Genomic DNA, 26096 nt, shown 5'->3' with positions numbered 1-26096 from the left:
CATTCTCTTCCAATCTGGGAAGAAGCCACTTTGTGTCCCGATCGGTGTTTTACTACACTTCCCAGGCTCCCCTGCGGTGCCTGGGAGGCCGGGCGGCGAGCGCTTCCGGGTCGTCCCTCAGTGGGGCGACGGGGCCGGAAGCAGCGCCAGGAGCGCGGAGGGAGGAGCCGGGGGCGGGGCATCGGGGGAGGAGCCGGGGGCGGGGCTTCTTCCTGAGGCGCCTGGAGCTGTTCTGTGAGCGGCGCCCGCGGAGAGGCTTCGCTGGGGACCATGCGGCTGAGGGCGAAGATGGCGGACGTGGGGTGCCTCAGCCATTTCACGCGTGAGAACCAGAACGCTCCAGGGAGGGAGGCAAGGAGAGCCCCTGCTGCCCTCCCCCTTCAGGCCAAAGAGCTCGGCCGAAGGACCTGCCCCGGAGCCCCGGCGGAAGAGCCCCTCTGGGCTTCAAGCGCGGGCGGCGCTCCGAGGGGGGCGGGCATCGCTGGCGAAGGGGGCGGGGGCTGAGGCAGGGCTTCCCATAGGGAACCATTGGACATCACTTGCCCATAGGGAACCATTGCAGATCACTTGCCCATAGGGAACCATTGCAGATCACTTGCCCATAGGGAACCATTGCAGATCACTTGCCCATAGGGAACCATTGCAGATCACTTGCCCATAGGGAACCATTGCAGATCACTTGCCCATAGGGAACCATTGCAGATCACTTGCCCATAGGGAACCATTGCAGATCACTTGCCCATAGGGAACCATTGCAGATCACTTGCCCATAGGGAACCATTGCAGATCACTTGCCCCTAGGGAACCATTGCAGATCACTTGCCCCTAGGGAACCATTGCAGATCACTTGCCCCTAGGGAACCATTGCAGATCACTTGCCCATAGGGAACCATTGCAGATCACTTGCCCCTAGGGAACCATTGCAGATCACTTGCCCCTAGGGAACCATTGCAGATCACTTGCCCCTAGGGAACCATTGCAGATCACTTGCCCATAGGGAACCATTGCAGATCACTTGCCCATAGGGAACCATTGCAGATCACTTGCCCATAGGGAACCATTGCAGATCACTTGCCCATAGGGAACCATTGCAGATCACTTGCCCATAGGGAACCATTGCAGATCACTTGCCCATAGGGAACCATTGCAGATCACTTGCCCATAGGGAACCATTGCAGATCACTTGCCCCTAGGGAACCATTGCAGATCACTTGCCCCTAGGGAACCATTGCAGATCACTTGCCCATAGGGAACCATTGCAGATCACTTGCCCCTAGGGAACCATTGCAGATCACTTGCCCCTAGGGAACCATTGCAGATCACTTGCCCCTAGGGAACCATTGCAGATCACTTGCCCATAGGGAACCATTGCAGATCACTTGCCCATAGGGAACCATTGCAGATCACTTGCCCATAGGGAACCATTGCAGATCACTTGCCCATAGGGAACCATTGCAGATCACTTGCCCATAGGGAACCATTGCAGATCACTTGCCCATAGGGAACCATTGCAGATCACTTGCCCATAGGGAACCATTGCAGATCACTTGCCCCTAGGGAACCATTGCAGATCACTTGCCCCTAGGGAACCATTGCAGATCACTTGCCCATAGGGAACCATTGCAGATCACTTGCCCATAGGGAACCATTGCAGATCACTTGCCCATAGGGAACCATTGCAGATCACTTGCCCATAGGGAACCATTGCAGATCACTTGCCCATAGGGAACCATTGCAGATCACTTGCCCATAGGGAACCATTGCAGATCACTTGCCCATAGGGAACCATTGCAGATCACTTGCCCATAGGGAACCATTGCAGATCACTTGCCCCTAGGGAACCATTGCAGATCACTTGCCCCTAGGGAACCATTGCAGATCACTTGCCCCTAGGGAACCATTGCAGATCACTTGCCCATAGGGAACCATTGCAGATCACTTGCCCCTAGGGAACCATTGCAGATCACTTGCCCATAGGGAACCATTGCAGATCACTTGCCCATAGGGAACCATTGCAGATCACTTGCCCATAGGGAACCATTGCAGATCACCTGCCCATAGGGAACCATTGCAGATCACCTGCCCATAGGGAACCATTGCAGATCACTTGCCCATAGGGAACCATTGCAGATCACCTGCCCATAGGGAACCATTGCAGATCACCTGCCCATAGGGAACCATTGCAGATCACCTGCCCATAGGGAACCATTGCAGATCACCTGCCCATAGGGAACCATTGCAGATCACCTGCCCATAGGGAACCATTGCAGATCACCTGCCCATAGGGAACCATTGCAGATCACCTGCCCATAGGGAACCATTGCAGATCACCTGCCCATAGGGAACCATTGGAGATCACCTGCCCATAGGGAACCATTGCAGATCACCTGCCCATAGGGAACCATTGGAGATCACCTGCCCATAGGGAACCATTGGAGATCACCTGCCCATAGGGAACCATTGGAGATCACCTGCCCATAGGGAACCATTGCAGATCACCTGCCCATAGGGAACCATTGGAGATCACCTGCCCATAGGGAACCATTGCAGATCACCTGCCCATAGGGAACCATTGCAGATCACCTGCCCATAGGGAACCATTGGAGATCACCTGCCCATAGGGAACCATTGCAGATCACCTGCCCATAGGGAACCATTGCAGATCACCTGCCCATAGGGAACCATTGGAGATCACCTGCCCATTGGGAACCATTGCAGATCACCTGCCCATAGGGAAGCATTGGAGATCACCTGCCCATAGGGAACCATTGCAGATCACCTGCCCATAGGGAACCATTGCAGATCACCTGCCCATAGGGAACCATTGGAGATCACCTGCCCATAGGGAAGCATTGGAGATCACCTGCCCATAGGGAAGCATTGGAGATCACCTGCCCATAGGGAAGCATTGGAGATGCCGGTGGGGTGGGTCTCTTAGGCCCCCGCCTGCCTCTGTGCATCAGTGCAGAGCCCCAGGGTCATCTAGGGCAGCCTCACTGCCAGGGAAGGGACCTCGGTGGCAGAGAGAGAGAGCCACAGGAAACCCATGGCTGCTGCTGCTGCTTGAATAAGCCTAGGAGCGGAAAGTCACTCAGTCAGGAGATTTGGAGCAAAGCTTACCTTGGCCCAAACCATAGATATAAACCTGACACCTGACACATGGCGCTGCTGATGCCATTGTTGTTGCCACTGTGTAGTCTCAAGGTGCTGTTTTCAAGCTGCCGCTGTAGTATCCTCCATAGGTCCTGCTTCTGCTTTATTGACATGCTGTTTTGACAATGGATTTCTGTCCATTCCACAGAGTCCTACTGTGCAGAAAAGCGTTTTTCTAAGCCATGGCGTTACATGACAATGTCCCGTCTCTGCAGGTGTGGCAAACACAATCGCCAAGCTGGCCAAGACCTGCACCTTGCGCTTCACGGTTGACAGAGTCTTCTTCATCCTCAGTGACAAAGTGGCAAATGGAGGCGTGAGCATGTGGTGTGCGCTCAGTCAGGTAAGAAGCTGCAGAAAGGGATGATGCTGCCAACAACAAGTTGTGGAGTGGGTTTAAGGCTAATTTTTTTAAATGGCACTCTTCCTCAGTTGAGGGAGGAAAGCAACAGCGTTTTGCCCGAGGCAGGAGCTTGATGTGTTCCCTTTCCTTTCTGTCTTGAAGCAAAGCGGCATCAAGCTCATTTTGCAGAGGAGGAATGTTCCCTTGCCCCACGCAGTTGTAGAGCCTTCATCCTAATTCATGATGGAAACAGGCTTTTGCCTTTCCTGTTGACACAGAGCTCCTGGTAACATAATTGAACATTGGCTGACCCTCCTTTCCTACCACTGTGTTGCAGTAGAGAAGCACCGGGCCGCTTTTCAAGATCTCAAGCTAAATGGTGAGATTTTGGCTAAGGTTGGAGTTGGGGAATACTACTGATTTCTGCTTTGCAGTCTCTGCGAATCTCACAAATGAGCAGAATGCTTGGAAACTTCCGGAATCGCTAGGCAGGCTTTAGTTTGCAACTTCTGGGCCCACCCCCATAAAGCCCCCGGTGTCCCTGCTCTTTCCTCCACCACAGTATCAGCTCCAAGGGACTCCGCTTGTGGAGCGCTTGGGCTTTCGGTCTGGACTAAGAGCTTATCTTGACCCAAACGGCTTCTTTTTTGACCACTCTTGGATCTTGTTTGCAGATTGGTTGCCCATGCATAAGGTAAGCCGTTATTTCAGGATCAGGATCTCTTTTGGAACCTCTGCCACAATGTTTATAGAATCCTAGAGTTGAAAGAGACCCCAAGAAGGGCCCTGATCCAGTCCAACCCCGTCTTCTGCCATGCAGGAAATCTAGGTCAGAGCATCCCCATTGACAGACGGCCATCTAGCCTCTGCGTAAAGACCTCCAAGGAAGGAGGCTCCACTACACTCCATTGAGGGAGTTTAGGTTCTTTTTTATCTCCTGCGGCGATCAAGGCACCATCATCCATGAAGGATGCACGCCCTTTCATTCAAAACGTAGAGAAGGGAGAGGAGGAGAATCCAGCAGGTGCTGAATTACTCTGTATGTCAATTCTTTGTATACATCCCTCCCCCATTTTGAAGCCAGAGAGATCACTGCCTATTATTTCCAATCTCGGTTTGTTCAAAAACCTCCCAGGCCTTTTTATTGGACATTTTTGATGTTATTTTGGAAAAGAACAATTTCAGAGTCAATACTCCTCTTTTTCCTGCAGATGAAAAGGGTGGCCCAGCAGTGCCCAGTATAGACCATTTACACACGACTCATTGGGATCCACACACATTAATAATAATCTGGAGGAGAATCCATTCATTGAATACTTTCAATATTGAGGCAGATACATTGGTGATATTTTTATTCTTTTCCCGGAAACTTCCAAGTCACCCAGCTTTTCACATGGATTAATACTATTGATCCACACATTAAATTTACACCGTGTCAATGTGCTGTTCAACAGATTTCTTTTTTGCAAGTTGAGGTTTATACTCAAAACTAAGGCTGGAGTTTGTAACTTTCATAAACCCAGAGAAGACCGTAATTCTTTGCTGCACTTTTCCCGCTGTCATCCCTGTCAGTTAAAAAAGAATTCACCTGACTCTCAGTTCTTGAGACTTAAAAGGGATTCCTCCAAAGAGATCCAGTATGGAATAGCTGCAGACATCAGCAAGAACCACATGGCTGGATGTTTCCTCAGCATGCTATTCGGGACGCTAGGAAAAGGACACCTCTTGGAGACAGAATTGGGTTATCCCAGCCTTGCGATAGAATTATAGATTCTTTTCCCTTTAATCATGGAGCCCATTATATTAAAGGAATTAAACATTGGCACATAGTTCAGAATATTGCTGGTTGCTCAAAGTTACCAATCATAGGATGACATAGGACTAGGAATATCAAAGACTCATTGGTACACACTCACTTTTATTTACATAAACATAGAACCATAGAACCCTAGAGTTGGAAGAGACCCCAAGAAGGGCCTGATCCAGTCCAGCCCCCTTCTGCCATGCCATCAAAGCCATCCAGTCCAGATGGCCATCCAGCCTCTGCTTAAAGACAGCCTCCAAGGAAGGAGGCTCCATTACAATCTCTGAGGAAGGAGTGTGTTCCACTGTCAGACAGCCCTTACTGTCAGGAAGTTCCTCCTAATGTTGAGCTGGAATCTCTTTTGATGGAGCTTGCATCCATTGTTCTGGGTCCTATTCTCTGGAGCAGAAGAAAACAAGCTTCTCCCCTCCTCAGTATGACACCCCTTTAAGTATTTAAACAGGGCTATTATCATATCACCTCTTAAGCTTCTCTTCTCAGACCAAAGATCATTATAAATGTGGACACCGTTCTTGTTGTGGGTAGTCCTTGAACCTTAGAACATTCACACACCTCACATTAAAGGACCAGCATCATTTGAGATCGTTTACCAACAGTAACTCCAATAATGTTATTGATGTTATTTTATGCCCCTAGAAATTTGAGAATTAGAATTAGTGAACATAAAAGTAAAATTGGAAGTGGGAATCTTGATACTCTGTTAGTAGAGCGTTTTCCGCTATTTGGCCATTCTCCAGACTCCTTAAAAGTTTTAGTTATTAAACCCATTAAGCTTGGTCCCTTTTACAGAGAGGCCTTTGGAATCATAAATTATCTTCCAGCAAACCTCTAGGTCTAAATGAACGCTTGGATTTATCAGTTCTTCTGTAAAGAAGTAGTAAATTGTAAGTTACAGTATGGACAATTGTTAAATTTCTGTTTGCTCTCTGGTTTAATTTGAATTTTAAACATAGCATAATATTTAGTACTGTCAGTACAGCTTGAAACGCACTTTATTCTTTGTATAGTATAATTAAGGTAGTTTATAATGCGATAATATGTAATTCAGCCTGTTCTAAGATTTTCTGGGTTGGAAGATTTAGGGCCCGTACAGACACCCCAAAACAGAGCTGCTTTGAGTCACTTTGCAAGTATGCTGTTTAAATGACAGATGCATCTTAAGAAGAGGCCAGAAGCTGCGCCAAAGCCATGCTCCGCTCCTTAGGGACACATGCGTCTTTAAACAGCTTCCCTCCAAAGTGACCTGAGCTGCAGCTTTATTTTGGCCTGTCTGTATGGGCTCCTAGTTTGAAGGAGAACCAACTTACACGTTTCTTTAAGGATGAGTCACCCGTAGGGCATTTAGAAAAGAGCCTATAAGATCACCTATAGTTGCAAGAGTTGATTATAATCACTGATTTTGCTATAAGGCACATAGTCTAAACGGCTATATAACTCCGGAGATAGCTATCTCCTACCTTGCCGTCCCATTATCTTGCTTTCCACCCAACTGGGAGTATTATATCTTTCGCCTCGCATTGACTGCTATGCACTAACCATTTGAGAAGAGGATGCATTTCTATCTTACCACTCCATGCAATTTATAGTACAGTTCCTGCAGTGAGCTATTTTGGACTTAAAATCATAGAATCATAGAATTGCAAGAGACCACAAAGGCGATCTAGTCCAACCCCATTCTGCCATGCAGGAAATCCCAATCAAAGCATCCCCGACAGATGGCCATCCAGCTTCTGCTTGAAGACCTCCAAGAAAGGGGACTCCACCGAAGTCTCCAAAGGAGTGTGTTCCACTGTCAAAAAGCCCTTACTCTCAGGAAGTCCCTCCGAATGTTGAGCTGGAATCTCTTTTCCTGGAGCTTGCATCCATTGCTCCATTGGGTCCTGTTCTCCTCCCTCCTCAATATGGCATCCCTTCAAATACTTATACAGGGCTGTCATATCACAACTTTCTCTTCTCCAGGCTAAACATCCCCAGCTGCCTAAGCACATGTTTTCCAGGCCCTTTACCAATTTGGTCGCTCTCCTTTGGACACATGGCTCCAGTTTCTCAACATCCTTTTTGAGCTGGGGCCCAGAACTGGACCCAGTTTTATGGACTTGTAACCAACAACTTCATTGTTTTTTACCAGTATGGTGAATAGACATTCTATGGTTCTCTGATACATGTTGCATGGCACATGTGTTTGTAATAGCATCAGGAAATAATTTTGCCTTCCGGTTCGAGTGGTCAGGAAGGACGGTCTGCGCATCCCCTCCATTCCTTCTTGTCACGAAGGTCCTGTCGAAGATGAGACCAGACCGGTCCAACGCCATCCTCATCACGGCCCTTGTCCTCTCCACTCCTGTACCTGTTCCAAAAGAAATACCTCCGTTTCGAGTTCCATCCCAACCTCCTGTCGCTTCGTGGAGGTTGCATGCGCCACCCGGACATCGCAGTGTTTCCCCTGGAATCCGTCCCTAGAGACTGCCGGATTCGGTATGGAGGGTTCTCCTGGCTGCCCAGAAGCCTTCAACACAGAAGTCCCACCAGTTCAAATGGAAGAAGGTTTGAACCTTCTCTCTGCCATGGATCTTCCTCCATGCCGTGCTTCGGTCCCCATCGAGTTCTTGATGACTCTTGCGGATTCAGGAGTGTGCCTCACATCCATTAAATGTTATTTATCTGCTGTTTGCTGAAGACAGACCTTCCCTCTCCAAGGATCCGTCGGTGAAGAGATTCCTTAGAGAGTACAACAACCTACACCCTCCATCATCACCATCACATGGAGCCTTGACTGTGTGCTTTCCCATTGGTCAGCCAAGCCTTTGAACCCATGGCCACGATGGACTTGGGATTGCTGACCTGGAAAACATCGCCTCTGCTTGCTATGTGGGTGAACTTTGTGCCTTACGGATGGACCAACCTTACCTTTGGCTTAACAAGGACACTGTGGTCTTCCGTACCAACATTACCTTCCTTCTGAAGGTGGTGTCGGCTTTCCATGTTAACCAGACATTGTGTTGCCAGCTTTGGCTCTGAACCCAACCACCAATGCTGAGCGCCAGCTGCATGCCCTTGACGCTCGGAGGGTGCTGGCATCTTACCTGGACAGGACTTCGGGTTCAAGGCATTCCGAGACTCTTTTTGTGTGCTTCTTGCAGGCCAAAAAGGGCCTACCTGTGACCGCTGAGAGATTTTTGAAATGGGTGGCTGGTGCCATTGTGTTATGAATTCTCAGTAGAACTCTCCCTGCTGCTCGGGTTCGGTCCCATGCGACGCGGGCGGAAGCGACATCCTCCGCTTTTCTGACTGGGGTGCCCTTGGAGGGTGCCTGCAAAGCTGCTGCCTGGTCCCAGCCCTTGGCTTCCATCAAGCATGACAGGCTGGACTCCAGGGCCAGGCAGCAGGCAGCCTTTGGGAGGGCACCGTAGCTGTCAGCTTTGCATTGAAATCATTATTATTATTATTAACCTTTATTTATAAAGAGCTGTAAATTTACACAGCGCTGTACATACAATCTTTTTAACTGGACGGTTCCCTGCCCTCGGGCTTACAATCTAGAAAGACATGACACAAAAGGAGAAGGGAAAGGTGGAGGGAAAGGGGCCTTTCTGGTAGGATAATACATATAAAGTACATGGCAATACAGGAAATGATTCAATAAACAGACAACAGAAGAACATCAAATAGCAAGTGACAATTATGCAATGCCTGGGAACGCTTCTCTGAACAAGATGGTCTTCAACTCTGTTTTGAAGCTGGTTAAAGGTACTTGGCTGCATTGCATGTTCTGTACGCTGTTGAGACTAAGGAGGTTTACACTGACAATTGCACTGTTATTACATGTCTTTGAAACCTACAATGTTGTTTACAAATGTATTGCATATTATATATGCTTTGAGACTAAGATAAATGACTTTAATAGTTGCACTTTAAGTTCAAGAGTTTATTGTTGTTAGATAAATACATCTTGCTTGAACTTTACAACTTGTGTCATGACACTCCCTCCTCCACTGACTGAAGCTTGTCAGTCTAACCCATTTGTGTGATTCTCAGAGACCACAAAGAAGGAGAACAGGTTGCTTACCTGTAGCTGTATTTCTTCCAGGGGTCACCTGCGAATCCCCACAAATCCCGCCCGTCCTCCCCTCCGTCGTGTCCGGCTCATTTCTAAAGTCTCCCTGTCGCTGCAATGCGGCGTACTTTCTGGAACTGGGGAGTGAGTGGGAATGCCAGGGGCTTTGTAGGGATGAGCGGAGCTACTGCCAAAGGTTGCAAACGAAAGTCTGCAAAGTAGAGATTCCAGACGTTTCCAAGCATTCTGCTCGTTCATAACCCATTTGTGTGGATTCGCAGATGACCACTCAGAGGAATACAGTTCCAGGTAAGCAACCTGTCCATTCTAACAGATGCATGATAACGATATGAACTCCTGAGTCAGTCCTTCGTCCATTGAGCCTCATGGCGTCTGTTCTAGGTGAGATTCTCTAACAGCCCAGCAACATCGAAGAGCCACATGTTTCTCATCCCTGGAATCCTGAATGCAGTTAAAAGTCAGCAGTAGTTATCAGCCCCGAGCGGTTTGTCAAAGGCTTCCTTTTATTCTAGGAGAAGTTCTTTGATGAGTTCCAGATGGAAGGAGTGGCTGCAGAAGACAACGAGATTTATTTGGAGCTGACTCCTGAGAACTTCTCTAGAGCTCTGAAAACAGCACAAAATGCCAAGGCAGTGAAAATCAAGTTAACTAACAAGCAGTGCCCTTGCCTCACAGTAGCTGTGGAACTGGTGAGTAAGCGTGCATTTTTCACTTTCTTACATATGAGAACTATACTGGCAAACAAAGAACTTGTTCACCTTTAAAGTAGGCTGCAGCAACAAATGGAGAAGAGTGTTCATCACCTCTTTGGGAGCAGTTGCCAATAAAATGAAGCCAGTTTTTTCCCTAGTGTGGCAGAGCATAGAATCACATAATCATATAGGGTTGGAGGAGACCACCTGCAACTAAAATCCTAGAAGCTAAGTGGAGAGTACCTGGATAAAATGATAGACCCATGGGGTTAGAAGAGACCACCGGGACCATCGAGTCCAACGCCCTTCTAAGCAGGAACACCAGTCAAGGCACCCCTGGCAGATGGCCATCCTGCCTCTCTTTAAAAGCCCTCAAAGAAGGAGATTCTCCAAGGAAGGGATGTGATTGTGGGGGTCTTACCCCCAAGTCAGACTGAGGAATTAGGCGATGCCTAATTCTAGAATCATTGACCACATGCTCAGAAAGGAGAGCCGTAGTAGTGGGAGGTGACTTCAACTGTCTTGGTATTTCCTGGAAGTCAAACTCAGCTGAGCAAGCATGGTTTGAGCATTGGACTATAACTCTGGAGACCAGAGGTTGAATCCTGGCTCAGCCATGGAAACGCACTGCCTGGCCTTGGGCAAGTCCCATTCTCCCAGGCGCAGCCCCCCTGAAGAAGAAACCTTTTCTCAGCTTGGTAGAGGAAGTGGATGCCATAGGTGCAGCACATCTTGACTGCAGTGAGTCCTTTGACTAGGTCCTCCACGATGCTCTGGCAAACAGGCTAGTAGGAAATGCGACTGTTTGAAGGAATAGAGGGCATGCTTATCAGATTTGCAGATGGCACCCAATTAGAAGGACTAGCTAATATCCCATTGGAGAGGATCAAAATTCAAAACAAATTTAATAGATTAGAAAGCTAGGCCAAAACTAACAAAATGAATTTCGGCAGGGAGAAACGTAGGATACTACACTTTGGGCAGTAAAACAAAATGCACAGATATGAGATGGGGAACATCTGGCTTGAAAGCAATACATGAGAAAGGCATCTCAGAGACCTAGTAGAGCACAAGTTGAACATCAACCAACAATTTGATGCTGTAGCTAAAAAGGCCAATGCGATTCTAGGCTGCATCAATAGAAGTATAGTGTCTAGATCAAAGTAACTCATAGTACCACTCTATTCTGCTTTGCTCAGGCCTCGCCTGGAATAATCCTGTGTCCAGTTCTGAGCATCAAAACTCAAAAAGCATGTGGAGAAGCTAGAGCATGTCCAGAAGAGTGCGACTAAAATAGTCAAGGGTCTGGAAACCATGCAGCCCTATGAGGAGAGACTGAGGGAACGGCTGGGAATATTTAGCCTGGAGAAGAGAAGGTTTAGAGGTGATTCAAAAGCCCTGTTTAATATTTGAAGGGATTTTGTACTGTTACACCGAAGATAGAGCAAGCTTGTTTCCTGCTGCTCTAGAGACGAGGGCACAGAGCAATGGATGCAAGCGACAGAAAAAGGTGTTCCGCCTCAACATTAAGAGGAACGTCCCGGCAGAAAGAGCTCTTCAGCCGTGGGACACGCTCCTTCCTCGGAGGTTTTGGCAGAGTCTCCTCCTCTGGTGGTTTTCAAATGGAGGTTGGATGGCCATATGTTGGGGTGCTTTGATAGGGTGTTCCTGCATGGCAGGGAGTTGGATCTGACGGCCCTCGAGGTCCTTCTGACGCTGGTTCTATGTAAATCAATAATAATAATAAACAATAAAACTGTTATTTGTATCCCGCTTTTCTGTGACAAGACAATAAAAGCGGCTCAACGCATTAAAATCCACATTTCCAAGATAATGTCCCAAATTCCCCCCTTAAAACAGGATTAAACATGTTACAATTAAAATAGCTACATATTTTAACTTGTTTAAAACTTTTAAAATGTGTTCTTTAATTTCTTCAACTGTTTAATATATTTTAGATTATTCAAAATGTTTTTTAATTATTTTAATTTGCTTTAATTGATTTTACTTCTGTGTTATTTCTTGTGAAATAAGGTGCGATATAAATACTTAAGTATTCGTGTTTGGCGGCTTAAAGATAATATTGTTACTTGGCTGAATTATGGCTATTGTCGTTTTAGCAACAGAAGTGGCTCAACATCTAAAATGTCCATAGGTTTAATGCACCTCTCCCATCCCTGCTCTGCATGCGCTCTGCATAGAGCCCCACACCGCTTCCTGGCTTTAGTGATTTGGTGCGTTAGATTGGTGAAGCACACTGTAACCCTTGCCACATGGGAAAGTTGCCACACTGATACGTGTTTATCTCTGACGTTCCTTACATGTTTATTTCTTGACTGAGCTAGAAAATTGGATTGAGATTAAGATAACCATCACCCTTCGATCTCAGCAAGATTAGTTTGGAAAGTTAGCCATTAATTGCCTCTGTTTAGACCACCCACCGGAGCTTCAGTGCCTAGGACTGAGTTCCTCATGGTCTCATGGTCTGTCTATGCGCAAGCGTACCTTGGTTCTTCCAGTCATAGTAGAGCTTTTAGTTGTTTTGAGAAAGGGGCCAGGTCCTGTTGAAGCCGTACTGGGAAAGGCCAGCATAGAGTCCCTAGCCTAGCTCTCCATCCGCTCCCTCTCCTACACTCCTCTTCCTTTCCTAAGGTACTTGGCAGCGTAAGGGAACATGGCGGAGAAAGTAGAAGTGCCCCTATGCACATAGCCAACCAGAGGGCCATCTGAGGGAACTGGGCTTCCATTTAATTCAATGAGTAGCGCTTGCATTTGCTCACAGAGGATGGTAGGCTTCCTTCTTTCCTTTTCTCTAGCCTTCCTTGGCAAGCAGCAGCCGCATTGTGGTCCATGACATTCCTGTGGGGATTATCCCCAGAAAGCTGTGGGGCGACTTCAGAGAGCCCAGTCTGCCGGATTTTGATGTGAGTTGCTTTTAATTTCAAATGAACATTGTTTCATAGACGGAAAACGTTACCTGTTCTTCAGGGGCACATCTTCTTTTCCTTTATGTACTTTCTATTTCAAATTGTCCTGGACTGATTCTGCAGGTGCGCTTCCCTGAATGAAGTAGATGTGTTCCTGAACATGACTGTTGTTATGTTCCTTCAAGTTGTTCCTGACTTATGGCGGCCCTATCGCAGGGTTTCTTTCCTTGGTGAGATTTGTTCACATGTCTGTACTTTCCTCTGAGGCTGAGAGAGTGTGACCTAGTGGCTTTCCACGGCTGAGCAGGGGATTCGAACCCTGGTCTCCAGAGTCATAGCCAGGACCTCTTTGATACAAACTTTGGCATTAGAAATGAAAATGCCATGGGAATAATAGGGATGGGTTCATGCACCACAAAAAAGAGAGGCGTCATTCCCAGAGGGAATTCATATTAACTGTCAGATGGCAGTTTGGGTTCATAGAAGGAGCCCCAGGTTTCATGTGCAGCATATCTTTATTATTATCATTATTATGATCATCTCACTGTAATTATGATGTTAGAACAAAAGAATCCTTTCTAATTTTATACTTTACACTTTGAAACCAGTGAAATTTTTAAGCGTGTTCTGTATTTATAATCTGTTTACAGGCATTAATCCTATTTGCGCATCCTGTATACTCCTCACTCCTACTATTTACACATCTAGCTAGTTCCATCTCACCCTGTATAAGAATGGCTTTGCCATAACTAGTGATCCTGAGCTGCCATTCGCCTTGTAAGTAGGGACTATTATGACATAGCTTTTGGTGGTGTTTTCGGGGGACTCTTTGAAGGCCATGTTCGGGAAGAGTTTCTTCCTGACGTTTCGCCATCAGCATCTGTGGCTTTGGCATCTTCAGAGAAGACTTGCCTGGAACGGACTTGGCCATGTCTATTGTGTGACCTGAGGGAGCGACACGGTGTCTGTTATCCACGAAACGAAGAGTGGCATATTTGGCACGATGCTGAGATTAGTCCTAAGTTTCCTTCTCTCTGTAATAAACTGTCCTGCCCCCTCCAAGGCCCTGAGGGACGCCGTTGTTTGCTGCTGCTGCCGGGCTGCTCCTTGGGCAGCGAAGGACCTGCGCAGCTGCGCATTTCCCTAGGGATTTGGCAACCTACGGACTCTGTTTGCAGCTGCGCACCATCGCAGGAGGGCTTGGGGCAGGTCCTGAGTGGTTGTGTGCGCAGCAGAGGAATGATGTATAGGATTGTCTTCCTCTGCTGCAGCTTTGTTACATTGCTGTGTGGGGATTATTGGGCCATGGATGATGGACAGCTGGGCGAGGGGATGGCGGATTGTTCTGCTTTGTATGGAGCTCCTATTAGAGTAGTGTGGGGCAGGGGAGATATAGCAGTAGGAGAGCAGAATTGTATCGGAAGGGAAGGCGGGATCGATGCGTAATACCTATCCCTCCTTCCATCCTCTCCTAGCCAAAGAGATCTGTGGGTCAGTCCAACTGTACCACAAACCCTGTCTCTGCTCCTATGCAATGCCAGGTCTGTAAAGAACAAGACCCACATCATGTATGATCTGCTGGAGGAAAAGTGTTGTGACCTGGCATGCATTACTTAGACCTGGCTTGGGCCTGAAAGCGAAGCGGTGTGGGCTCAGGCCCTCCCAGCTGGGTACTCAGTGAAGGACCAGTGCAGGTTAGGTGGGCGGGGGGGGGGGTTGTTGCCTTGATCTGTAAGAACACTCTCTCCTTGACCAGGAACCATTTGCGTCGGACTGATTTCATTGAGTGTATTTACCTGACCCTGAAGGCCAGGGACAGTTTAGGGATTCTGTTGGTCTACCGGCCACCCCGTGTGCCAACAGACTCCCTGGCCAAGCTGACACAACTGGTCTCGGAGCTGGTGTTGGAGTCCCCTAGGCTTCTTGTCCTGGGGGACCTCAACATCCCCTTCGAGGCCAGCCATAGTCCAACTGGTGCGGCTTGGGAGTTCATGGCGACCATGACAGCCATGGGCCTGTCCCAATTAGTCTCAGAGCCCACGCATTTGGCTGGTGATACACTCGATGTTATCTTCTGTACGGATCTGGAGACTCCGTGGGCAGAGGTTACTAATTTCTCTCCCTTGTCATAGATGGACCAGTTCCTGGTCGAGGCTAATATCAAGGCTTCTACCCAGATCCCTCCCGGGGGTGGCGGACCTGTTCGGATGGTCCACCCTCGAAGGCTGATGGAACCCAAAAGGTTCCAAGAAGCCTTAGAGGGGTTTATGGTTGGATCTGACGGTGATTCTGTTGATGCCCTGACCAACATCTGGGACACTGATCTCTCCAGGGCTATACACAGCATCGCTCCCAAGCGTCCTCTCAGACCTGCTTCCAAAAAATGGCCATGGTATACGGAAGATCTTCGGGCCAGGAAGCGGGTTTTGCGACGGCTAGAGCGCAAATGGCGGAGACATCAGGACTTAGCCGACTAGGCACTCCTAGACTCTCTTCTGGAGGACTACGGAGTGGCGATAATCACAGCAAAGAATTTGTTCTTTTCTGCGTGTATCGCGTCCGCGGAGTCACGTCCGCAGAGCTGTTCAGGGTAGTGAGGGAGCTTACTCAACTCCCTCCTTCCCTGAGCCCTATTTTGGAACCATCTAAAGACTGCTGCGACGAGTTTAACAACTTCTTCGCGGCTAAAATCTCTCAGATAAGGGCTGATCTTGACTCCATTATTAGTTCAGAATCTAGAGTAGAGGTATCTGGAGCTTCCGTGGACTTGGTTAAACTGGATCATTTTGAGTCTGTGAGTACTGAGGATGTGGACAAGATTCTTTGAAGTGTTAGGAAGACGACTTGCTCTCTCGATCCCTGTCCCTCATGGCTGACAGCTCAGGGGGGAACGGTTGTAACCAATATGTTGCACCGTATCATTAATACATCCTTCAGGGATGGGCAGTTTCCATCAACCTTGAAGACCGCCATTGTTAAACCTTTGTTCAAAAAGCCCTCCCTTGACCCCCTAATTCGGAATAATTATCGACCTGTCTCGCTGCTGCCGTTTTTAGGGAAGGTGATCGAGAGGGCAGTTGCCTTTCAGCTTCAAGGGATCTTGGATGAGACGGATTATCTGGACCCATTTCAAACCGGCTTCCGGGCAGGCAATGGAGTTGAGACTGCCATGGTCGCCTTAGTCGATGATCTCCGTCTGGGTATGGACAGGGGGAGTGTGTCCCTGTTAGTGCTCTTGGACATCTCAGCGGCCTTCGATACCATCGACCATGGTATCCTTCTGGATTGCCTGAGGGAGTTAGGTATCGGGGGCTCTGCTTTGCAGTGGTTCCGTTCCTACCTCTCGGGCAGATTCCAGATGGTGGAGCTGGGGGGCTGTCGCTCTGATAAGAGGGCCCTTCCATCTGGGGTCCCTCAAGGAGCGATTTTGTCCTCCATGTTATTCAACATTTACATGAAGCCGCTGGGAGAGATCATCCGGAGACACGGGGCGCGGGGTTATCAGTACGCTGATGACACCCAAATAGTCTTCTCTGTGTCTCCAACTGATGCAGTGACTAGGGAGGGCATCTCTCCTCTTAATGCTTGATTGGAGTCAGTAATGGGCTGGATGAGGGAAAACAGACTCAGCCTGAATCCAGGGAAAATGGAAGTACTGGTGATAGGCTCTCCTGGTCCGGTGAAGGAAATTGTTCCACCTGTCCTAAACGGGGTCACGCTCCCTATGAAGGACTCTGTTCGCAGTCTGGGGGTGCTTTTGGACTTGTCGCTTCACCTTACTTCTCAGGTGGATGCGATGGTCAGGAGCACCTGCTATCAACTTCGGCTGATACGCCAACTGCGACCCTTCCTGGGCCGGGGTGACCTTGAAACGGTGGTACACGCTCTGGTAACCTCTCAATTAGATTTCTGTAATGCGCTTTACATGGGTCAACCCTTGTACCAAACCCGGAAGCTTCAATTAGTGCAGAATATGGCTGCTAGGCTGGTTACTGGATGTTCCAGGGCCAGCCATATAACACCAGTTTTAAAAGATCTTCATTGGCTGCCTATTTGCTTCCAGGCCGAATACAAGGTGTTGGTTATTACCTATAAAGCCCTAAATGGCTTGGGCCCAGGGTCCTTGGAGGACCGCCTCTTCCCACACAATCCGCCCGCACTCTCAGGTCGGGTGAGAGACATCTCTTAAGAGTTCCAGACGCTAGATATGCTTCATCCCGGAGGGCCTTCTCTGTTGCAGCCCCACAGCTCTGGAACTCCCTCCCCAATGAGCTCCGTACTTCCACCTCCCTTGATGTCTTCAAGAAGAACCTGAAGACCTACTGATTCCGCCAGGCTTTCCCCCGTGAGCCTTGTTGTTAATCTCTTCCCCTTCGCAATCTTCTGCTGTATTCCATTCTACACAGCCACTTGTATGGGATGTTGTTGGTTGTTATTGCTTTGATTGTTAATTTTTGTGATGCTGTTGGGGGTGTGGGGGTGTGATGTTTTAACTGTTTTTATTCTTGTTGTACACTGCTGTGATCTTTGGAAGAGCGGTATAGAAATAATAATAATAATAATTATTATTACTATTATTATTATTATTATTATTTATCTTGCCAATCAGAATCCTGCCAGGCTTCATTGTTTCAGGGCTTAATGATTGTGTTTGAACATGTCTGGAAGTGTGGTATATCTCTGTGTGTGTGAAGCTGGGAGAATGAGGGGCTGTCGATCAGCCTCATGGGAGGAAGGGCTGTTCTTGGGAGGATCCATAAATCGGCACAGAGGGGAAGCAAGGAGGGACAGGCCTGGAAGAAGCCTGTTTTGCAATGCTGACAAACTGGCTGGAGGCTTTTGTCATGGCTGGCTTATTTGAGCTCTAAGGATACTGGTGTAACTGGTCTTGATAACAACTGTGGGATGTCAACAAAGTTTTCCCAGACCTATGGAAGAGTTGTGTTCCTGAAGCAGGGCTGGCCTGTCCATTGCAGCCAGTAGCCAAGTGAGGAGGTGCATGTGGCTCAGATGCTCTCTTTTAATGCAACTGGTTTCGTTTTGTAGGTCAGCATTTATTTACCTGCGATGAAGACCATGAAGAGTGTCGTAGAGAGGATGAAGAACATCAGCCAGTCTGTCGTAAGTGGCTCTATTTCTAGGGCGGACGGGAGACCGGGAGAGAGCTGGGTGCTTTGGGGCCAGTTCCTGCTGGATCATTCTGGATCTCTGGACCAAACTAGACAAAGACCCCTTTTTGAGAGTTGTTTTTTTTGCTTTATTCAACATAAAAATAATTTACAAGTCAATATAATTCTTGTTACATCTTATTTCTTAACCAGACTATAACTTTTGTTACCTTTATAACTTGGTTTCCCTTGTTGTATATACAGTGGGCCCTTGTTATCCGCTGGGGTTTGGTTCTTGAATCCCCTCTCCGTGGATCACAAAATCCGTGGATGCTCAAGTCCCATTAAGTATCATGGCAAAGCAAAATGGTGTCCCTTATAAAAAATAGAAAGTCAAGGTTTGCTGTTTGGAATTTAGACTTTTCTTGAACATTTTCAAACTGTGATGCTTGAATCCATGTATAAGAAATCCGAGTATAAAGAGGGCTGGCTGTATATGCTGTACTTCTGTATATACATCAAATATTACTCCCTCAAAATCCATTACATTTTCTTCTAAGAAAGTGTGTTTGTCTTCCCACAATTTCTCAGCCTTTTCCCATTTTCATCCTATTGTTGAAGTGGGTTATTGTTTAGAGACGCTGATAAGGAATCTGCTGCTATCTCCAACTCCTGGAGCTTTCTTACCCGTTTCTCTATTGCTGGGACTGCATCAGATTTCCAATCTCTTGCAGAGATCAGAGGCAGCAGCTTTCGTCTATTTAACTCCTCTTGGACCAGGTCATCTTCTATTATGTCGGTTATGTTTAGTAAGGAGCGTTCAGGACTTAGGGGGGTATTTTTCCTTAAAGGTGGTGTCATATTGTTATGAACCCTTTCCCAGAATCTCTGCGCTTTGCCGCTTTGCCTCTGGATCTGGAAGAGGGTCCCTTCTTTCTTCCTACGTTTGCCTCAGTTTCTGTTCCCGTTTCCCCTGTTTTCACTATCTTCGCGGGCGTCAAAGATCTTAAAATGATTTTCTTTGAAATGGCTACATCTTTAAACCTTATAAATGTCATAATCAATTGTCCCCTATCTCCCCTTATTATTTTATCCAATTCAGTTCTATCTCCTTCTATACCTTGTTCTCACATCTCTTTTCTAAAGCCCTTTTATTTGGCAACATTTTAACCAATTATTTCCTGACTTTTGAAGTTTCGTCTTTTAATTCAATTCCATCTAATTGTCCCATTCCTCTTAGTATCGTATCCTCACATCTGAGCCACCTTCCTGAGCCTCCCTTTCTGTCTTATGACAGGCTTCCTCTGGTGACTTCCATCTTGGTTCTTCTCTACAGAAAGACCTTTTGTGCTTATTCCATATTCTTAACGGAGCTTTTCTTATCAAATCTTGATTACATTCTTTGGCGTATTTGGGTTCCCCATAACAAATGATCGCATGCCACCTGAGCTTACTATCCCATCCTTCTAGTTCTAACAGTTTTGGGTTATCTAACCGTATCCAGTCCTTGATCCATATCAGCAAGGAGGCATTATAATACATTTCCAAACTGGGAAAACCCGTACCCCTCTTTCCTTTCTATCCTGCATAATAACTTTCAACTCCATCCTGGGTTTTTACACCAGCTTTTTACACCAGGAGGTAGAGGACCATATTGACCCCAGAGATTTAGGGGAACCATAGTCTGTCTTGGGTTTAAGCCCAGGGGAGGACTTTGGCAACAGGAGTGACCCAAATGCCATTTCCCTGATCGTTTCCTTTTTGGGAACAAGTCCGCTCTTGGGTCTCAAATGTCCCGTGAGAGGCACAAAGGCAGCAGGATCCCCCCACCCAGCCATAGGTCCATTGGGCCCTGGGAGAGGCTTGTGTCTGTGGCTGCCTATGGCATTAGGATGGGTTGGATGTGTAGTTAAGTGCTCTTTAGGCCTTGCCTTGGGAGTGCTCCCGGATCCATCTCTTCAGATGTCAGCTCCAATTGACGCTGTGGCGAAGGCCAGGCGTGCTTGCTATCTTTCAGCTTCGGTTGATATGCCAGCTGCCTCCCTTCCTGGAGCCTGGGCGCCTCTAAACTGTGGTACGCTCGCTGGGAACCTCACGACTGGATTTCTGCAGTGGGCTCTGCATAGGGCTGGCTGCCCTTGGGCCTCGTTCCGAAACTTCAACGGGTCCAAAACATGGCAGCCAGACTGGTCACCGGGAGTTCCAGGTATGACCTCATAACACCGGTTTTAAGGTCCCCTCATTGGCTCCCCATTAGTTTCCAAATACAATCATAGAATCATAGAGTAGGAAGAGACCCCAAGGGCCATCAAGTCCATCCCCTTCTTCTGCCCTGCAGGAACTCTCAGTCAAACCCATCCAGTCCAGATGGCCATCCAGCCTCTGCTTAAAGACCTCCAAGGAAGGAGACTCCCCCACAGTCTCCGAGGAAGGAGTGGGTTCCTCTGTCGGGCAGCCCTTACTCTCAGGAGGTTCCTCCTAATGTTGACCTGGAATCTCTTTTCCTGGAGCTTCCATCCATTGCTCCATTGGGTCCCATTCTCTGGAGCAGCAGAAAACAAGCTTGCTCCCTCCTCAGCATGACATCCCTTCAAGTATGTAAACAGGGCTACCATATCACCTCTTAACTGTCTCTTCTCCAGGCTAAACATCCCCAGCTCCCTGAGTCTTTCCTCATAGGGCTCCATGGTTTCCAGACCCTTCACCATTTTAGTCTCCCTCCTTTGGACACGCTCCAGTTTCTCAATGTCCTTTTTGAATTGTGGTGCCCAGAACTGGACACAGGGTTATTCCAGGTGGGGCCTGACCAGAGCAGAATAGAGTGGCACTATGACTTCCCTTGGTCTAGACACTATACTTTTATTTAATTCAGCCTAGAATCGCATTGGCCTTGTTAGCTGCCGCATCACACTGTTGACTCATGTTCAACTTGTGGTCTACTTGGACTCCCAGATCGCTTTCAGACGTAGTTTCATTCAGCCAGGTGTCCCCCATAATCCTATATCTGTGCATTTCATTTTTCTGCCCTAAGTGCAGTACCTTACATTTCTCCGTGTTGAAGTTCATTCTGTTAGCTGTGGCCCAGCTTTCTAGTCTATTCAGGTCATTTTGAATTCTGATCCTGTCCTCTGGAGTATTAGCTATTCTTCCTAATTTGGGGTCATCTGCAAATTTGATAATTATGCTTGTTACCAAGTTTGGTTTTAATAAAAGTTTGGGTGCATGTGGTCTGTGCTATGCCCCTGACTGACCCCATAGAAGACCCGCATTAACCCGAAGGTGAGGAGGACATGTAGGCAACTCACCTTGCAGAGGCAGAGTTCCCAAAAGAGATGGAATTGGAAGTTCCCCACAGGAAGTTTGGGAGTCGCCAAACCAAAATCGCCACTGCTGCCCAAATCAGACAGTAGACTCGGCCTCACACCTGATGGGCCTGTCATCAGATTAAGGACTTAGTAATCAAGTCAGATGCCCAGACCTAAATTGATGGTGCAACACATTACCTGCTCTCGGCTTAACAAAGCCCAAGCAATCAGCACCTTTGTCTAGCAAGTCTCCCATGCCTCCTGCTACGTTTCGCACTATAAGACCCCGGGTTTTTGGACCCTCCTTGTGCTATTTCCTGGGTGCAAGCTGCTCCAGGCCAGTTTGAACTCTGCTCTTAGCTCCCGCGGCCCTCTTTTCCCACGCTCCTGCGGCCCTGATCCACTGTCCATCCAAGATTCATCAGACTTCCCTGAGAAGACTTCTAAGGTAGTACTCCCTAGTGGTGCCTCTCTTTCTCAAACCTATCTCCTGAACTCACCCATCCCTCTGCTATAGCATTGAGTGTGTGTGTGTGTGTGTGTGTGTGCGTTCCCCCTTTTGCTGCGTGATTGTCCCTGTGCTTTAATAAACACTACCCCTTAATTGGACCTAGTTGGTATCATCATCTCTCTCTCTCTCTCGGGTTTGCTGGCAACCTCTGGCAGACACTGTTGGGACCCGATTCCAGCACGTGGGTTGTTAGGCCACCCTCTCAGCAATATTCAAGCTAATTAAAAAACCCCTAATTGGATCCTTCCTAACATGCTGCGACAAAAGGCCGGATAGAAGTGTGCTTTAAAATAAATTACCATTAAAAATAAATAATTGGCCATTTTGTCTATTTCAGAATAATGGCTTCTGCTCCTTCATAGCAATATTAATAGGCATCTTGTGAAGTTTCAGATTCGGGTCTATTTGCTTTCTCTTGACAAAGGTGAGCTGTCAGAAATGTTTAGTACTTTTAGTACTTCTGAAGTCATGATTGGTTTGTTTTCGTTGCAGGTAATAGAAGCAAACCAACAAGGAGAAATGAATTTGAAAATAGAAACCGCTTTAGTATCGGTGACAACCCACTTTAAAGACCTTGGGAATCCTGCTTGGGGTAGGCATTCTTCTTCTTCTCCTTTGCCAGACAAGGAAACTTGAGAGATGCCACGGAAGTACAGAGCCAAGGCCAGAGTCCCAGGGACACTTTGTGTTTTAGTCCTCCTCCTGCACTTGGAGCCCTTCATTAATTGTTATAAAAGAAAGCTGGGGCAAAGATGCCTTTAAAAGCTTTGGCTTTCTTTCCCTGCCCCCAGACTTCCAAACCAATGTTGAGTAAATAGTTTCACCAGGGAACTCTTGCAGAAAAGAGAAGTCTTCCTGGAGTGAAGCCCACGAAAGGGGCTCCTTGCCTGACTCTGACCCCCAGGACCCCAGAGGAGCGGAGAGTGCCCTGCGCTTGCGCTGCCTTTTGCAGTTCCCTGGGCCATGCTTTCCTCTTCCCACTTCCAGGACGGAGGGCAGGAGGGTGCTGGAGACGCAGAGGCAGGCAATGTGTGCCAGCCAAAGGGAAGGGGCTCCTCCGCCTGCCTCTCTGTGGCTCTGAGTCACTTGAAGCGCACCAGAGACGCACAGGGAGCTCCAGACAGTCATTCCCAGGACATGCTCTGCATTTCAACCTTCTGTCCAGGAAGAATCTCAAAATGCCCTCCGTTTTAGGCATGGCTAAGAAGTAAGGACTTAAATGTTTGATAATGCCCTACATTTTCCTGAATGTCCTACATTTCCCAGCGCCTGGTCCTGCTTTGTGGTTAGTTCATCTGGACACCCTGGAGATGTCGGATCAAAGGGATTCCCATGCATGGACGTTTCGTTCTCCCCTGAAGATCTCTGCAGCCCTGGGGATCTTCCCCAGGGCCCTATACACACCACAACTCTGAGACAGGCAGCTGAGATGTGTCAGGCTTGCCACAAGGCAGCGGCAAATGCACCACAAGAAACACAATGAGCCACATTCTGGCTCCTTGTGATGTTGCTAGTTGACTGCACTCCATAAAAGCATTTAATACCATCCAAGTGCTACTCTTTTATATTGCACTGTATTCAGATGGCCAGGGCTAATTCAGACAAGAGTTTAGGAACAAGTTCTTGTGGGGGCCAAGGCTGTGGCTGGTTGTAGCAACTCAGGGAAGTGTCCATTGCTTTGGTGACACACACACGCACACACTTGAGCTGAGCCAAAAGGCCGAGCGAGAGCTGCCTTCCAGTCTTCTTAGGAGCTCTACTTAGTACTGTCATTTTTTAGTAATAGTAATAGTAATAATAAAATGTATTTTTATCCCGCCCGCCCCTCTGAGGGTCGCAATCGGGGTGGCTGACAACAGTTGAAATATACAACAGCCAGTGTCCCCTTTCCCACCCGCTTTCCCTTTCCTCTGTGGCTTCTTGCTCCTTGATGAAAGGGCCGGCCAGAAGAGATCCGGAAGACGGCCCCCTTGACGGGTTTTCCATAGCTGTCAAGACGGATCTCTTTCGATAGGCCTCCTTCCCTTGGTCCCTTGTTGATAGGGACCCATCCAGGATATTCCAGGGTTTCTATCTCTCCGTCATTAACTAGTTGCTTTAATGATTGGAGGTGGTTTTATGATTGTCATGCGCCAATTTTCAGTTATATGTTGAAGGGAGGGATAATGGGTTTTAACTTGTATTGCTGTGCCATTGTGTTTTATCATTGTGGTAAGCCTTCTGGAAGAGGCGGGATAGAAATAACATTGTATTACCATTATTATTATTAGTAGTAGTAGTAATAGTAGTATCTTGGACAGTACAGGAGAATTAAGAATAAATGAAAGGGAAAGGTTCAACTTGGAAGAAGGGCAATTATTAAGGGACTAGACAAGATCCTTCCGTGTAAAAACATATCACTGGATGCTAACCTTAGGAAGGGCATGCCATAGTACTCCCCATCTGTTTGTATAGTTGTGAAAGCTGAACAGTGAAAAAGACTGATAGGAAGAACATGAACTCATTTGAGATGTGATGCTGAAGAAGAGGCAAATGGATGGGTCCTGGAGCAAATCAGGCCTGAACTCTCCCTAGGAGCAAAGATGACTAAACTGAGGCTGTCGTCCCGAGAAGAGAGGCCTCCCTAGAGAAGATGCTAGTGCTTGGTAAAGGGAAAGAAGAGTACAGCATCCCAGATGGATCTGTTCAGTGAAGGAGCCTGCAAGGCCTGAGCAGTTTGGCTTAGAGAGCAGCGCATCCTCAGCATCGCCAGAGCTTGAAGCTGGCTTGAAGCAACAACAAAAACAGAAAGCAGAACTCAAACACCGGAGTAGCTATCCCTGAGAGTCAGGCTTCTGTGTGAACTGCCCTGAGGTTTACAGTGCCTGGAGTAGTCTTGTCATCTGGTAATACGTGACAAGCTAACACTCCCCGCTTGTCCTTAGGCAACTTTGGCCGTGTTGGTGAGGCCACAATTGCCATACACAAAATGAAAAGTGTCAAATGAATATAACACATCCCATGTTAGCTGCTGCCTGTTTATAGGCATAGTTCCTTGGCAATGAAGTTGCACTCATTACCTAGTTAGTGACACAGTCCAAAACAGGGGTGAGCCACTGCTAGGATCTAGGGGCCGATTCTCTGCCCCAGGACCTTCAACCAAAGACCACGGAGAGTGACAAAAATGCCCCCCAAAACCCCAGACCCCCCAAACCTGAAAGTGACCAGAACTCTTTATGCACTTTGTAAAAAGAACTCTCTTTGTGAATCCTAGTATCTGAGCATGCCTCTCAAAAACCAGCTCAAGAGAGACGGCCTGAGCGCATGGCCGAGGCGCGCATCGACATTAAGAGGCTTCTTCAGCTCCTTGCAGGCCAGCAAGTGAATCCAGCCAAAGCACTGTGTAGTAAGTGTTCTCTTTACATGAGTAAGGCAGTTTGCAAAGCATTCATCATGTAATTTACTTGAGAAGAACTGGCCTTGTCTTTTAGGAGAAGCGGATGGACAGATACTACTCTTAGGACTGGATTTGTGTGCCCATATCATGCCTACTGCCAGCTGCCTATGAAGTGATGGGTAGAAATGGTTTAAAGTGCAGCATGTTTGGGATGGAGGAGGACTCAAGGAGATCTGTGGGGCTGCGTTTGGTTTAGGCACAGCTTTGTAAAGGAAAATAAATCCTGTTGGAGGTAGCGAAGGGTGGAGGAGAAGAAGAATTGTGGCCAGGGTCAGATCTTCTGAACCTTGTGTAGCTTGGTTTGGGAGTTCTGGCATCTTAAGTTGACCAGTGCTTAGTATGACATTCTGGGCATGTGCCATCCTTTAACATTTGGGCTTCTGTTTTGCAGATATTGTAAACCAAAGGATTGTCCATTTCATCTTGCTCCATGAGGATTTTTCCCTGCAATATTTCATCCCAGCCCTTGCCTGACTTCTCCTCACATTTCACTTGTTTAGGCTCAGGTTTATTGCATCTGGATGCTGAAACAGACACAGAAGGAGGGGAAAGAAAGGAAAAGAGGAGCTTCCTATCTCAGTTCAAAGCCAATATCTAAAAAATCACTATGCACAGAAGTATATATTTTATGCATTGTTTTATAGCAAGTGGGATTGAAGTTGAAATCTTTTTGCATTTTTATTGGACTCAGTATTTTATTAAAGAACTAATCCATTAGGTT

General features: G+C 47.5%; 2 protein-coding genes across 2 annotated transcripts in view; one reads left to right on the top strand and one right to left on the bottom strand.

The window, feature by feature from the left end:
- LOC149278087 (secreted frizzled-related protein 2-like) overlaps positions 1-20808 on the bottom strand; it is a 66945-nt gene extending 46137 nt beyond the window's left edge. Inside the window, exon 1 of the mRNA XM_089502299.1 lies at positions 20744-20808. The gene's annotated coding sequence lies outside the window, so the exon portion shown is untranslated. The remainder of the gene's footprint in view (positions 1-20743) is intronic.
- On the top strand, positions 211-26096 carry HUS1 (HUS1 checkpoint clamp component). The gene is made up of 8 exons (XM_089502303.1): positions 211-322; positions 3369-3496; positions 9909-10085; positions 12905-13012; positions 18062-18136; positions 22432-22531; positions 25193-25324; positions 25767-26096. Exons 1-8 carry the CDS (start codon positions 271-273, stop codon positions 25847-25849), a joined length of 855 nt encoding a protein of 284 aa, XP_089358429.1. The 5' UTR covers positions 211-270; the 3' UTR covers positions 25850-26096.

This window comes from Sceloporus occidentalis, unplaced genomic scaffold (assembly GCF_023333645.1).
Source record: "Sceloporus occidentalis isolate IW3139 unplaced genomic scaffold, rSceOcc1.0.p SCAF_201, whole genome shotgun sequence".
Lineage (NCBI taxonomy): Eukaryota > Metazoa > Chordata > Lepidosauria > Squamata > Phrynosomatidae > Sceloporus > Sceloporus occidentalis.
Note: the sequence above shows the minus strand (reverse complement) of the source record. Positions and strands in the feature narration are given on the sequence as shown.